Source organism: Cebus imitator, unplaced genomic scaffold (assembly GCF_001604975.1).
Source record: "Cebus imitator isolate Cc_AM_T3 unplaced genomic scaffold, Cebus_imitator-1.0 Scaffold261, whole genome shotgun sequence".
NCBI classification, from domain to species: Eukaryota; Metazoa; Chordata; class Mammalia; order Primates; family Cebidae; genus Cebus; species Cebus imitator.
The window spans coordinates 584283-597437 of NW_016107576.1; the positions used below are offsets into that span (position 1 = coordinate 584283).

Here is a 13155-nt window from a genome sequence, read left to right on the forward strand (position 1 = left end):
TTTTGCTCTTGTTGCCCAGGCTGTAGTGCAATGGCACAATCTCAGTTCACTGCAACCTCCACATCCCTGGCTCAAGCAATTCTCCTGCCTCAGCCTCCTGAGTAGCTGGGATTACAGGCGCCCAGCACCAGGCCCAGCTAACTTTTGTATTTTTAGTACAACAGGGTTTCACCATGGTGGTCAGGCTGGTTTCAAACTCCTGACCTCAGGCAATCCACCTGCCTCAGCCTCCCAAAATGCTGGGATTACAGGCATGAGACACTGCACCTGGCCCATAAAAAATCCTTAACTAGACCAATCTTTAACTAGAGCATTTCCCCTGTGTTTTCTTCTATAATTTTTATGGGTTGGGCCATATTTTTAAGTACTTAATTCATTTTTAGATTTGGAGATATGGTAAGAGAGAGGGGTCTGGTTTAAGCCTTTGCATATGGATATCCAGTTTTTTCAGCACCATTTATTGAAGAGAATGTCCTTTCCCCATTGTATGTTCTTGGTGCCTTTGTCAAAAATCAGTTCTCTGTAATATGTGGATTTATTTCTGGGCTCTCTGTTCTGTTCCATTGATCTCTGTGTCTGTTTTTATACCACTACCATGCTGTTTTAGTTACTCTTGCTTTGTAGTATATTTTGAAGTCAGGTAGTGTGATGTCACAGCCTTGCTCTTTTTGCTCTGGATTACTTTGGCTATTCAGGCTCTTTTGTGGTTCCATACAAATTTTAGGGGTTTTTTTCTGTTTCTGTGAAGAATATAATTGGTATTTTGACAGGAATTACATTGAATCCATAGCTTCCCTTGGATAGTTTGATCATTTTAATAATATTGATTTTTCTGATTCATGACCATGAGTTGTCTTTCTATTTGTTTGTGTCCTTTTTAATTTTTTCATCAGTGTTTTGTAGTTTTTCTTGCAGAGGTCCTTCACCTCTTTGGTTAAATTTATTCCTAGGTATTTTATTTTATTTTTTGCAGCTATTATAAATGGACTACATCCTTGATTTCTTTCTTAGCTAGATCATTATTGATATATGAAATGTCACTGATTTTTTATCTTAATTTTCTATTCTGTACCTTTACTTAATTTGTTTATCAGTTCTAAGAATGCTTTGGTGGAGTCTTTAGGTTTTTCTACATATAAGATCATGTCACCTGAAAAGAGGGACAGTTTGACATCCTCTTTTTCTATTTAGTTGCTTTGTATTTTTTTCTCTTCCCTGATTGATCTGGCTAGGACTTCCATTACTATGTTGAATAGGAGTGGTGAAAGTGGACATCCTTGTCTTGTTCCAGTTGTTAGAGGAAAGACGATTTCAACTTTTCCTCATTCAGTTAGCTGTGAGTTTGTCATATATGGCCTTTATTATGTTGAGGATCTTCTATGCCTAATTTGTTGAGAGTTTTTATCAGGAGGGGATGTTAACTTTTATCTAATGCTTTTTTCTGCATTTATTGAGAGGATCATATCATTTTCGTTGTTCCTTCTACTAACGTGATATATCATGTTAATTGATTTGCATATATTGAATGATCTTTGCATCCCTGAGATAAATCCCCCTTGATCATGGTGTATTATATATTCGATGTGTTATTGGATTTTTGTTAGCTAGTATTTTGTTAAGGATATTTGTGTCTATATTTGTCAGAAATATTATCTGGTAGTGTTCTTTTGTTGTTGTTGTTGTGTATTGTCTGGTTTTGTATCAGAGTACTGCTGGCCTTGTAGAATGAGTTAGGAAGAATTCCCTCTTCTCCAATTTTTTGGAATGGTATGAGATGAATTGATGCTAGTTCTTCTTTATAAGGTTGATAGAATTGAGCAATAAAGCCATCCAGCCCTGGGCTTTTCTTTAATGTTTGGTGGGAATCTTTTTATTACATATGCAATCTGTTCCTCATTATTGGTCTGTTAAGATTTTCTATTTCTTTCTGATTCAGTCTTCGTAAGTTGTATGTGTCCAAGGGTTTATCCATTTCTTCTAGGTTTTCCAGTTAGTTAGCATATAGTTGTTTATAATGGGCTCCAATGATCTCTTGTATTTCTGTGGTATCAGTTGTAACATATTTTTATTTCTGATTTTGTTTATTTGGGTCCTCTCTCTTTTTTCCTTGGTTAATCTAGCTAGCAGTTTATCAATTTTGGTTATTTTTTCACAAAAACAACCTATCATTTTGATAATCATTTGTATGTTTTTTCTCTATTTCATTTTGCTATGCTCTGATCTTTATTATTTCTTTCCTTCTACTAATTTTGTTTGTTTTGTTCTTGCTTTTCTAGTTCCTTGAGGTACATTATTAGGTCGCTTATTTGAAATCTTTATACTTCTTGGTGTAGGCGTTTATTGCTGTAAACTTCTCCTTAGCACTGCGTTTGTTATATTCCATAGGTTTTGGTATATTGTGTTTTCATTTTTGTTTGCTTTAAGAATTTTTTTATTTCTTTCTTAATTTCTTCATTAGTCCAGTAATCATTCAGGAGCATATTGTTTCATTTCCATCTATTTATACAGATTCCAAAGTGCTTGTTGCTATTGATTTCTAGTTTTTTCCATCAGGATTTGAGAAAATGCTTGATATGATTTCAAGTTTTTAAAATTTGTTGAGACTTGTTTTGTGGCCTAACATAAATGGTCTATCCTGGAGAATGTTCTGTGTGCTTATTAGAAGAATGTGTATTCTGCAACTATTGGCTAAAATGTATAAATGTCTTCTAGGTACATTTGTCTACAGTGCAGTTTATTTCCAATTTTTTGGTTGATTCTCTGTCTCAATAATCTGTACAATGCTGGGAATGGAATATTAAATTCCTCAATTATTATTGTATTGGAGTCTGTCTCTCTTTTTAGTTCTGATAATATTTGCTTTATATATCTGTGTGTTCTAGTATTGGATTCGTATATATTTGGAATTGATCCCTTTATCATTATGTAATGACCTTCTTTGTTTCTTTTTACTGTTTTGACTTAAAGTTTCCTTTATTGGATATAAATTTAGATACTCCTGCTTGTTTTTGTTTTCCATTTGTATGGAATCTTTTTCCATCTCTTCACTTTCAGTCTATCTGTGTATTTACAGGTGAAGTGAGTTTTTTTGTAAGCAGCATATAGTTAGATCATGTTGTGTTTATATATTCAGCCAGTCTATATCTTTCAAGTGGATAATCTAATTCATTTACTTTTAAAGTTATTATTTATAGGTGAGGACTTATTTTTGTCATTTTAAAAAGTGTTTTCTGGTTGCTTTGTATATCCTTCATTCCTTTCTTTCTCTCTCTCTTACTGTTTATCATTGTAGTTCGATGGTTTTCTCTCATGGTAACATTTGAATCCTTTCTCTTTCTCATTTATGTGTCTGCCCTACCAGTGACTTTTATACCTTCTTGTTTCATAATGGCAAATGTCATTGTTTCACTCCCAGATGTAGGACTACCTTAAGCATTTCTTGTACAGCTGGTGTAATAGTGATAATTCCCTCAGTTTTTGCTTGTGGAGAAAGACTTTTTTTCTCCTTAATTTTTGAAGAAAAGTTTTCTTGGTTAGTTTTAAGCTAGCTGTTTACCTTTGATGGCAGAGTTATTTTTTTTCTTTTAGTACTTTGAATATATCATCCCGTTCTCTCCTGGACTGCAGGGTTTCCCCTGAGAAAGCCACATTAGTTTGATGGAAGTTCCCTTACATGTGACTTGATGCTTTTACCTTGCTCTTTTTAGATTTCTGTCTTTGTCTTTGACTTTTGACAGTTTCACTATAGTGTGTCTTGGAAAACACCTATTTGGATTGTTATCTATTTGATCTTTGAGCTTCCTGTATCTGGATTTCTAAATCTCCTAAAAGAACTGGGAAGTTTTCACCTATTATTAAATAGGTTACCTATGTCTTTACCCATCTCTTTACATTCTGGAAAACCCAAAATTTGAATATTTGATTGCTTTAATGTGTCCCCTATCCCATGTATGCTTTGTTTATTCATTTTTCCTTTTTATTCTTTTTGAGGGGTTTTGTCTGAATTATTTCAAAAGGCTTGTCCTCAGTTCTTCTCCTTGATCTAGTCTATTGTCAAAGCTCTCAGTTTTATTTTTTATTTTATTCATTGAATTCTTCAGTTCCAGGATTTCTGTTTGGTTCTTTTTTTGCACTATCTATTTCTTTGTTGAATTTCTTACTCATATCCTGATTTGTTTTCTTAATTTCTTTGTATTGTTTTTCTGTGTTCTCCCATCTCACTGAACTTCTTTAATACCATTATTTTGAATTTTTTTCAGACATTTAATCTTTTTTTTTAATTGGAATCTGTTGCTGGAGAATTATGTTCTTTTGGAGGTATCATGTTTCTTTCCTTTTTCATGTTTCTAGTATACTTACATTAACATCTCCACATCTGGTGTAACAGCCATTTCCTACAGTTTTTAGGACTAGTTTTTGTAGGGTAAGACTTTTTTCTGTACATGTATCATCATGTTGGTTTGCTTTTTCTCCTTAATTTTAGTTTTTATTCTGAGTGCATACAGTAGTGAAGTCTCTATGATTTCTTCAGCTATAATTAGCATCAGTGGGTGTCTGTGATTTCCTCAGTGGCTTAGGCCTCAGTTGTTAGTGGAGGCTGTGGTGAGGCTTTGCTGGGGGCAGGGACACCAGGCATCCTGATCCTCAGGTCCCAGTGGTGGTAGCAGCAGGCCAAGCATACCTGCCCTTGGTCCCCTGGTGGGCATACACTGGCATCAGTTATAGCAGCTCTACATGGGCCAATTCTTAGGTCTCCGTGTGGCTTGTTTACCAGTAGTGGCAGTAGTAGGCTGGACATATAGATGAGTCCTTAGTCTCCTGTGTAGCATGTATAGCATCAGCAATGGTAGTAGTGATGGCAGGCCAACCCTCAGGCTCCCAGGTAGTACACACTGCTGCTAGTGGTGATAGCAACAGACTGGACAGGACAGGCCCTAAGCCCTCAGGTGGCATGTGTGGGTAAGTGCCAGCAGTGGTAGTGGTGGCAGACTGGGCAGGTCCAGCCTCAGGCCATTAGTGGGTGCAGCAGGGCAATCCCCAGGCCCTCAGATGGCATACTTGAGCATTGGGGTTGCAGTGCCAGGAAGTGCAGGCCTTTACTCAGGCCCCTCAATGGTGCACATGGGCACAGGGTGTGGTGGGCCAAGTCAGGCAATCCCCAGGCCCTCAAACAATGTGTTTGAGTGCAGGCAGTGTGTGGTTTGGGTCTGTTTAGTTAGACGCCCTGGTGGTGCATGTGCATGCCAGAAGCAGCAAGCAGGGCAGATGGATCCCCAAGCCTCCAGACAGTGCATTCAGTCACTGTGGGAGGTACCACTAGGCAGGGAGGGCCTGTCCTCAGGCTCCCCTGTTGTACCTGTGGTTGTAGGCTCTGGTGGACAGGGCAGTCTTCAGGTCTCTGGGCAGCATGTTTTGATGCCAGTGGCTAATGGCCTGAGTTTTTTTTAATGCTTCCCAATCGTGTATATATATGTACCCAGAGTGATAGACAGAGGGAGGTGCTCCCCAGGTAGTGTGCCGGGGCACTGGGAGGGGTTGCACCTAAAGGGACAGGCCTGTCCTCAGGCCCCCATTGGTGCACCCAGATGCAGACTCTGGTAGACAGGAAAGGACTATTCCTAGGCCCCTGAACAAAATACATGGAAGGTGGTAGGCAGGGTGAGTCTGTCCTCATGCCCTCGGATAGCACCCAGGTGGACCAGTTCTCAGGCCCACTGCAGGTGGTGCAAATACATGGCAGCCCTGCTGTGGGGGCTGGGCATTGCTATCAGTGGCAGTGGCCCCAGGCAGGTGGCTCTCAGGCTCTGGGGAGTGTGTACTTTGGCTTCCTTTACACCAGAAACAGCCTTGCCTAGTGTGCTTCCCTACCTGTTCTTTGCAGTGGAGGACATTGTGTGGGCTAAAGTACTGGGGACCCTGCTACACCATTGGGTCCAGCCAGCACTGTGCCACTGCGGCCCTCTTGATGGACATGGGTTGCTGTCAGTGGGGCTCCAGGTATATAGAGACACATACAGTCTAATGGTAGTTGGCCTCTCAAAATGGCACTGTGCTTCAGTTTCTTGGGTCCTGGGGGGTGTAGGACCCAGCACAAACTCCCTCTCTGGAACAGTGCTGTTGTGTGAACTCTAGGCAGGTCCCTATACTTATGTCAGAATTCACAAGGGTTGTGGGCATCTTACATGGCTAGGATTGCAAGAGTCTGTGGTGGAAATGTGGACCACTGGGGATTTCTCAGTTACCCTTTCCCCACACTGGATAACCTCTTCTGGCTCCCAGCTGGTCCCAGCCATGCCAGCTGCTTTACTTCCTTTTGCTTCTGCGCCTCAGATGTTCGCTGTCACTTCCCTGCTAAATTTCACTGTTCTATCTTAGAGGCTCTTTTCAACATGTAATTATCTACTCAATGTTTAGGTCCTTCTTTGTGGAGGAGAGTTCTGGGTCAGCCATCGTGAAGCCCTGACCTTTATTTTTCATGAGTTCTTTTTGTCTGTTCTTGTACTGTGTATGTTACTGCTTTATGTAGCTCTATAATATTTTAATGAATATTAAATAATATTATAATATTTTCTTCACCCTTGTTTACCCTTTCTAAATTTTTTGTTTTCTTGCCCCATATGCTTTATTTTAGAGTGATTAGGTAATTTATATTTCCTAGAAAATCGTCCTTATCTCCTGTATATTTTCTCTTTCTTTTTTAATTAGACTTACCAACGGTTTGTTTTTTTGGTCTTTCTAAAGATTTATTGAATTTGGAGATTAACAGTAAAGTTGCATATTAATTAGGAGAGAACCTTAATCTTGAGAATTTACCGTTATGAACATGTTGCTTCTGTATTTACTCAAATATCTTTTGTCCTTCAGTAAAGTTTTAGAAACCCTCTTTCCTCCATACAGGAATGAATTTATGTCTTAAAGTTATTGATTAAATGTATATTTTGATTGCTATTATTAATGTGTTTGCTTTACCATTATAGTAGGATATGGGCAAAACATAATTTCTATGTTTATATTATAATTGGCCATCTACTAAATTCTGTTACTGATTTCCACATTTTTCAATGATTCCTTTGGATTTTTATTGACAATCACAAGAGATTGGTATATCATTTTGTCTGTCCCTTTTCAGTATTTCCATTTCCATTTTTGTTTTATTATATTTATTAAAATGCCTACAACAATATTTTAATGTCTTGTTCCTGCTTTGAATTGAAATGCACTAGAATATATTTTCTGGGATCATTTCTATAGCTTGTTGCCTTTCATGTTTTACCACCAAATATAAAGTTGGCCATTTGACTGAGATAGGTATTCTTTATCAGATTAACGAAATGTTGTTGATTCTTAATATACTTACTTTATCTTTTTTAACATGTTAGTGTGATGAATTATATCAGGGAGACATCCTCACTTTCCTGGAATGAATACCATTTAATCATGGGGTATGATTTTAATATTTGCCTGAATCTATCTGCTAAAATTTTATTTGGGCTTTTTACTTCCATAGTCATAAGTTTTATTAATCTATAGTTTCTGTTTTTCTGAAGTTGGGATTATATGGGATTCATAAAATGAGTTTAGAAAGTTTCTATGCTTTTGTTCTTCAGAAAATTTAGGAACATAGAATCATCTTATGTCTATTCCTTATCAATTTTAACAAACTAATTCTTGGATATTGGTCTCTTCAAGTTTTCACTTCTTGAGTCAATTTAAGAAATTTATGTTTCCAATAAAATCATCCATTTCCTTTTCTTTCTATCATTACTTATATTACCGTTATTATTTTATTTATTGTTAATTAATGCTTTTTAGAGGTATATTTTTTAGACTTCCTTGAGGTTTGTGAACTTAGTATTATTAGTATTCTAAAGATTTATAATGTATTTGAATCTTTTCATATTTATATTTAGAAATAAAATATTCTGCCAAATAGCAATTATTTACTAATCTATTCATGTTATGTGTTTAGTTTTTAATAATTATTTCTAAAATGGGGTAGAACTAAACTGCCACTACTCTTTTAGAGTTTATGTGCTTTTCAAAGGGCTTGACTTATCCCAGGTAATAAACAGCTAACCTACCAACAAGCAGCACATTGTAACATACAGTTTGTAGAAATGGACAAATTGATTGACAGCCGAATCTTGATTATCAATGAAACAGATGTAAGGCTCCCTGGACAATTTACAAATAGAAATAATAGAGTACTTTAATTTAGCCATTTATTTTAATATCTTCTCAACTATTATAACTATGCACAACAGTGCAAAAATCATAGTAAATATGAATAGTTTTCATTGTCTTCCTTATTCTCTGATGCATCTCCAAATGCATCAAGGGAATAAAAAAGGCAGAACAAAGAAGTGGCCTGAACAACTCAAACTGTACAATCATTTTCTCCACATGATTGCCCCAATAGATTTGTTATTCTAAATTGCTGGCTAGCTAGACATTAGGTAGCTATCTGCTTAGCTCATTCTACTGGAGCATGCAAAACAGCAGTCCCCAAAACAGGGCCTGCAAAGCAGCCAGCTGTCAAACAAAAAGATAATATGAGAAGTCCCATTCCTGCTTATTTTTACCTTATTCTTTTTAAATGCCTTATTTGTATGTATATCTTGTATAATAGCATAGTCATGCACCTAAATAATTTATAAGTAGATAAGTACATAATGTACTAGAAAACGTCTTAGTGAAAGGGATATAAGTTAAAAACCTTTGGAGAACTGTGGGCCAGAAGTAGAGAATCATGAATTTGAAACCTGCTTTAGCCGCTTATTAGTCATGTGAATTTGGTTGACTCTTTTATAATCTGTAAAATGGGAGTAAGAACACCTGTCCTTCCTTCCTCACAGTGTTGTATTGAGAACAAAATAAAGCAACTCTAGTAGTTTGTAAATTCTATAAAGGCTGTGCGAATTGTGAATTTTTTTTTTAAGTTTTTAAAATCTTTTCCTCAAATGTATTCAGTATCCCCATTTAATCTTTACAGAAGACCATAATCGAAGTAGTGGAAAGACATTTTACTTTCAGGATCAAAGGAGAAAACTGTTTAAGGTTTAACAGTTCTCTCATTCTAAAAGAGATATGTTTCTTTCCAACTTCTCAGAAAGTTTTGATGGCCAGCTATTTTAAACAAAATAAACTTGGGAATTAATAAAGGAAAGCAATTAAAAGTAAGTCTGAGATTTATCTGTAACTTCAGGAGAAAAGAATTTTTACAAAAGGGATAGAAAAAGATAAGGTTTTAAAAAACAAGGAACTGAAAAAGGAAGACTAAAGTTTTATAGCCTTAGGAGCCAGAATTTTGGTAATTATCCAAGAAATTTCTTAAGTATTTCATTGACCTGCATACTTCCTTGAATGAAAATGTTGAGATTAATAGCTAACCTCCTGCTTGTTGCTTCTTCTAGCACTATTATATTTTAGGAATCTAATGGCATCTACTGATTCCACCATGCAATAACAGTGGGAATTTATTTTTCTTTGTGTTTAGAAACTCTCAGGAATTTTTTTTTTCCTTTTTCTTATTTTTTTTTTCTCTCTCTCAATAATAGGTTGAAGCTCCATTCATACCAAAGTTTAGAGGCTCTGGAGATACCAGCAACTTTGATGACTATGAAGAAGAAGATATCCGTGTCTCTATAACAGAAAAATGTGGAAGAGAATTTGATGAATTTTAAAGAGGAACAAGATGACATCCGAGCTCACACTCAGTGTTTGCACTCTGTTGAGAGATAAGGTAGAGCTGAGACCGTCCTTGCTGAAGCAGTTACCTAGTTCCTTCATTCCAACTGAGTGAGGTCTTTATTGCCATCATCCCGTGTGTGCACTCTGCATCCACCTATGTAACAAGGCACCGCTAAGCAAGCATTGTCTGTGCCATAACACAGTACTAGACCACTTTCTTACTTCTCTTTGGGTTGTCTTTCTCCTCTCCTACATCCATTTCTTCCTTTTCCAGTTTCATTGGTTTCTCTAAACAGTGCTCCATTTTATTTTGTTGGTGTTTCAGATGGGCAGTGTTATGGCTATGTGATATTTGAAGGGAAGGATAAGTGTTGCTTTTTGCCAATATTGTTGTTGGTCAATGGCTTGAAGATAAACTTTCTAATAATTATTTTTACTTTGGGTAGCTCAGACTCTGTTTTGCCAAAACTCTTGATAATTTTTGAAGACTGTCTTATCACCAAGGAAATTTATACAAATTAAGACTAGCTTTCTTGGAATTCACCATTCTGGCAATAAATTTTGGCAGACTAGTACATACAGCTAGACCCAGAAATTTGGATTGCTATAAATCAAAGGTTCTAGTTCCCTTTCCCTCCTTTTATATCCTCCTCCCCTTGAGTAATGAAGTGACCAGCCTTTGTAGTGTGACAAATGTGTCTCATTCAGCAGGAAAAACTAATGATATGGATCATCACTCAGATTCACTCACTTGGTACCAGCATTTTTGTAGGTATTAGAGAAGAGTTTAAGTTTTCTAAACCTTAACTGTTCCTTAAGGATTTTAGCCAGTATTTTAATAGAACATGATTAATGAAAGTTTTAAAGTTTCTTTAATAGTTCTCATCATAAACTTTTTAAAGGAAAATAAGCAAACTAAGAAGAACATTGGTTTGGATAAATACTTACACTTTTCAAAGTCAAAAAAAGGCTTGATTGCTGAAACAATATAGAGGTACTTATATTTAAATAAGGGTTAACTGTTTTGTTTTGTAACCATTAAAAATGAAAGAAGTTGTCTCCAGCTAATGATTCTGGTATACTATATTTGTGAGCCTAGGGTAGGGGCACTGCTGCAACTTCTGCTTTCATCCCGTGCCTCATCAATGAGGAAAGGGAACAAAGTGTATCAAACTGCCACAATTGCATTTTCATTTTGAGGTATGATATTTTCAGATAGTTCATCATTTATAACCTCTTTTCTCTCAGTAAACAGAATGTCTAAATGATCGTACAGATACAATTTTAGTATTTGAGAGGTTAGTTTTTTTCCTACACCTTTTTTGCCAACTGACTCAACAACATTGCTGTCAGGTGGAAATTTCAAGCACTTTTGCACATTTATTTCAGTGTTTGTTGAGAATCCGTGGCTTATCTCAGTTGTTTTGCTTTTTCTTTGCTTTTAATTTTCCCCATCTGATTTTATCTCTGTTTTAGTGACCTACATTAAAACTACACACAAGAAGAGTTAAACTAGGTTCGTTTTTATGATCAATTTACATGCATATAAAGTGAGTTGTTTTAAATCAAACTGATCTTAATGTATATAACCATTCTATTTGCTGTATTATCGGTGCAGGTAGGTCACTCACATCACTTCTTTTCATCCGTACCACACCCTTGTAAAATCTTTGAAGACTTAAAAAAAATCCTGTCTGAGATGTTCTTCTACCAATCTATATGTCTTTCAGTTATCAAGTGTTTCTGCATGGTAATGTCACGTAAAGGCCAATATTGATTTCACTGGTCCATCTATATTTAAAATGTGCAATTTAAAATACTCTGCTCTAGCAAGTTTTATGTAACAAAAGCATATCATCATGTTAATAAATTTAAAACATCATTTGTATAAAATATTTTAATTTTCTTGTATTTCATTTAGACCCAAAACATGCTGACCAATGTATTCTATATGTAAACTACAAATTCTATGGTAGCTTTGTTGTATATTATTGTAAAATTATTTTAATAAGTCATGGGGATAACAATTTGATTATTACAATTTAGTTTTCAGTAATCAAAAAGATTTCTATGAATTCTAAAAAATATTTTTTTCTATGAAATTACTAGTGCCCAATGATAGAATCTACCTTAGGTAGATGACCCCTAGACATACATTGCTTTTGAGGGCTATTCAGCCATTCCATTTTAAGGCCACTCTATTTAAAGGCTATGAGCGAGCAAGCTTGTCATGAGCAAATAAGTCAAGGGAGTCCATTTCTGACCAATCAAGTACACTAAATTAGAATATTTTTAAAGTATGTAAAATTCCCAATTTCAGCCACAATTTAGCCAAGAACAGGTTAAAAACTTGAATACGAAATAAATAGCATAAATTAGTATTTAACCTCAAATTACATTATTTAAAACAGAAGATATTATATTACGCTCCGTAAATAATTAAGAGATGGCATTGTATAAGAAGGAACCCTAGACTGAAAGTCAAGACATCTGAGTTTCAGGCTGGAAAACAGTATGATCTCAGCCTCAGTTCTCTTATCTGTAAAATGGAAGAATTGGATTAGGCAGTTTGTAAGATTCCTCCTAACTTTCACAGTGGTTGACAAGATTGCCTTTTTATCTGGTATTTTGAAAGGATATATTGCTTTGAAGCAAGTGTCAGTAAGGTGATATATTTTAGGGCATCTTTCTTCCTATCTCTGACAGTATTCTTAAAATACTTTGAATATCCTAAGAACCTTAGTGTCTGTCCTAATTCCTTTCTCATTCACTGATGCTGAATACCCAGTTGCATCAAACTGTCAACCTACCAAAAAAGATACTGTGGCTTATGGGTATTGCTGTCTCATTCTTGGTATATTCTTGTATTGACTGCCCATTGGCCTGAAAATACTCATTGTAAGCCTGAAAAAAAAAAATTCTTTCCCACTGTTTTTTCTGCTTGTTGTAAGAATCAAATGAAATAATGTATGTGAAAGCACCTTGTAAACTGTAACCTATCAATGTAAAATGTTAAGGTGTGTTGTTATTTCATTAATTACTTCTTTGTTTAGAATGGAATTTCCTATGCGCTACTGTAGCTAGGAAATGCTGAAAACAACTGTGTTTTTTAATTAATCAATAACTGCAAAATTAAAGTCTCTTCAATGGATAAGACAATTGATTGAGTCTTGAATTCTGGTTGATGCCCTTATCTTCGGATTTATTTTCCGCTGATACAAGAGATGCTTATAGATTCCTAGTTTTTATGTATTTGGGTTGGTTTCTGGGTGGTGGGAGCAGAGCAGATGCGTGAGGAATATATCCACCAGTGTACTCACACTAGATGTTTACTAAGAAACTGCTAGATTCATTACATAGTTTCTCAAAAGTATTTCTACTTCCTTCTCATGTCTCATATTGGTTCAGATTACTTCTAACACAATGTTCTAAATATTCATATTTAAAGGATTTGATACTTCAAGA

The 13155-nt window shown here is 35.7% G+C and overlaps 1 protein-coding gene across 7 annotated transcripts in view; it reads left to right on the top strand.

Moving 5' to 3' along the window:
* PRKACB (protein kinase cAMP-activated catalytic subunit beta) overlaps positions 1-12849 on the top strand; it is a 148214-nt gene extending 135365 nt beyond the window's left edge. For all 7 annotated transcript variants that reach the window (XM_017499807.1, XM_037728277.1, XM_017499804.1 and 4 more), the window contains one exon: positions 9558-12849. In XM_017499807.1, coding sequence (XP_017355296.1) covers positions 9558-9683 — 126 coding nt within the window. In that variant the 3' untranslated portion in view covers positions 9684-12849. The remainder of the gene's footprint in view (positions 1-9557) is intronic.
* The last annotated feature ends 306 nt before the right edge of the window (positions 12850-13155 follow it).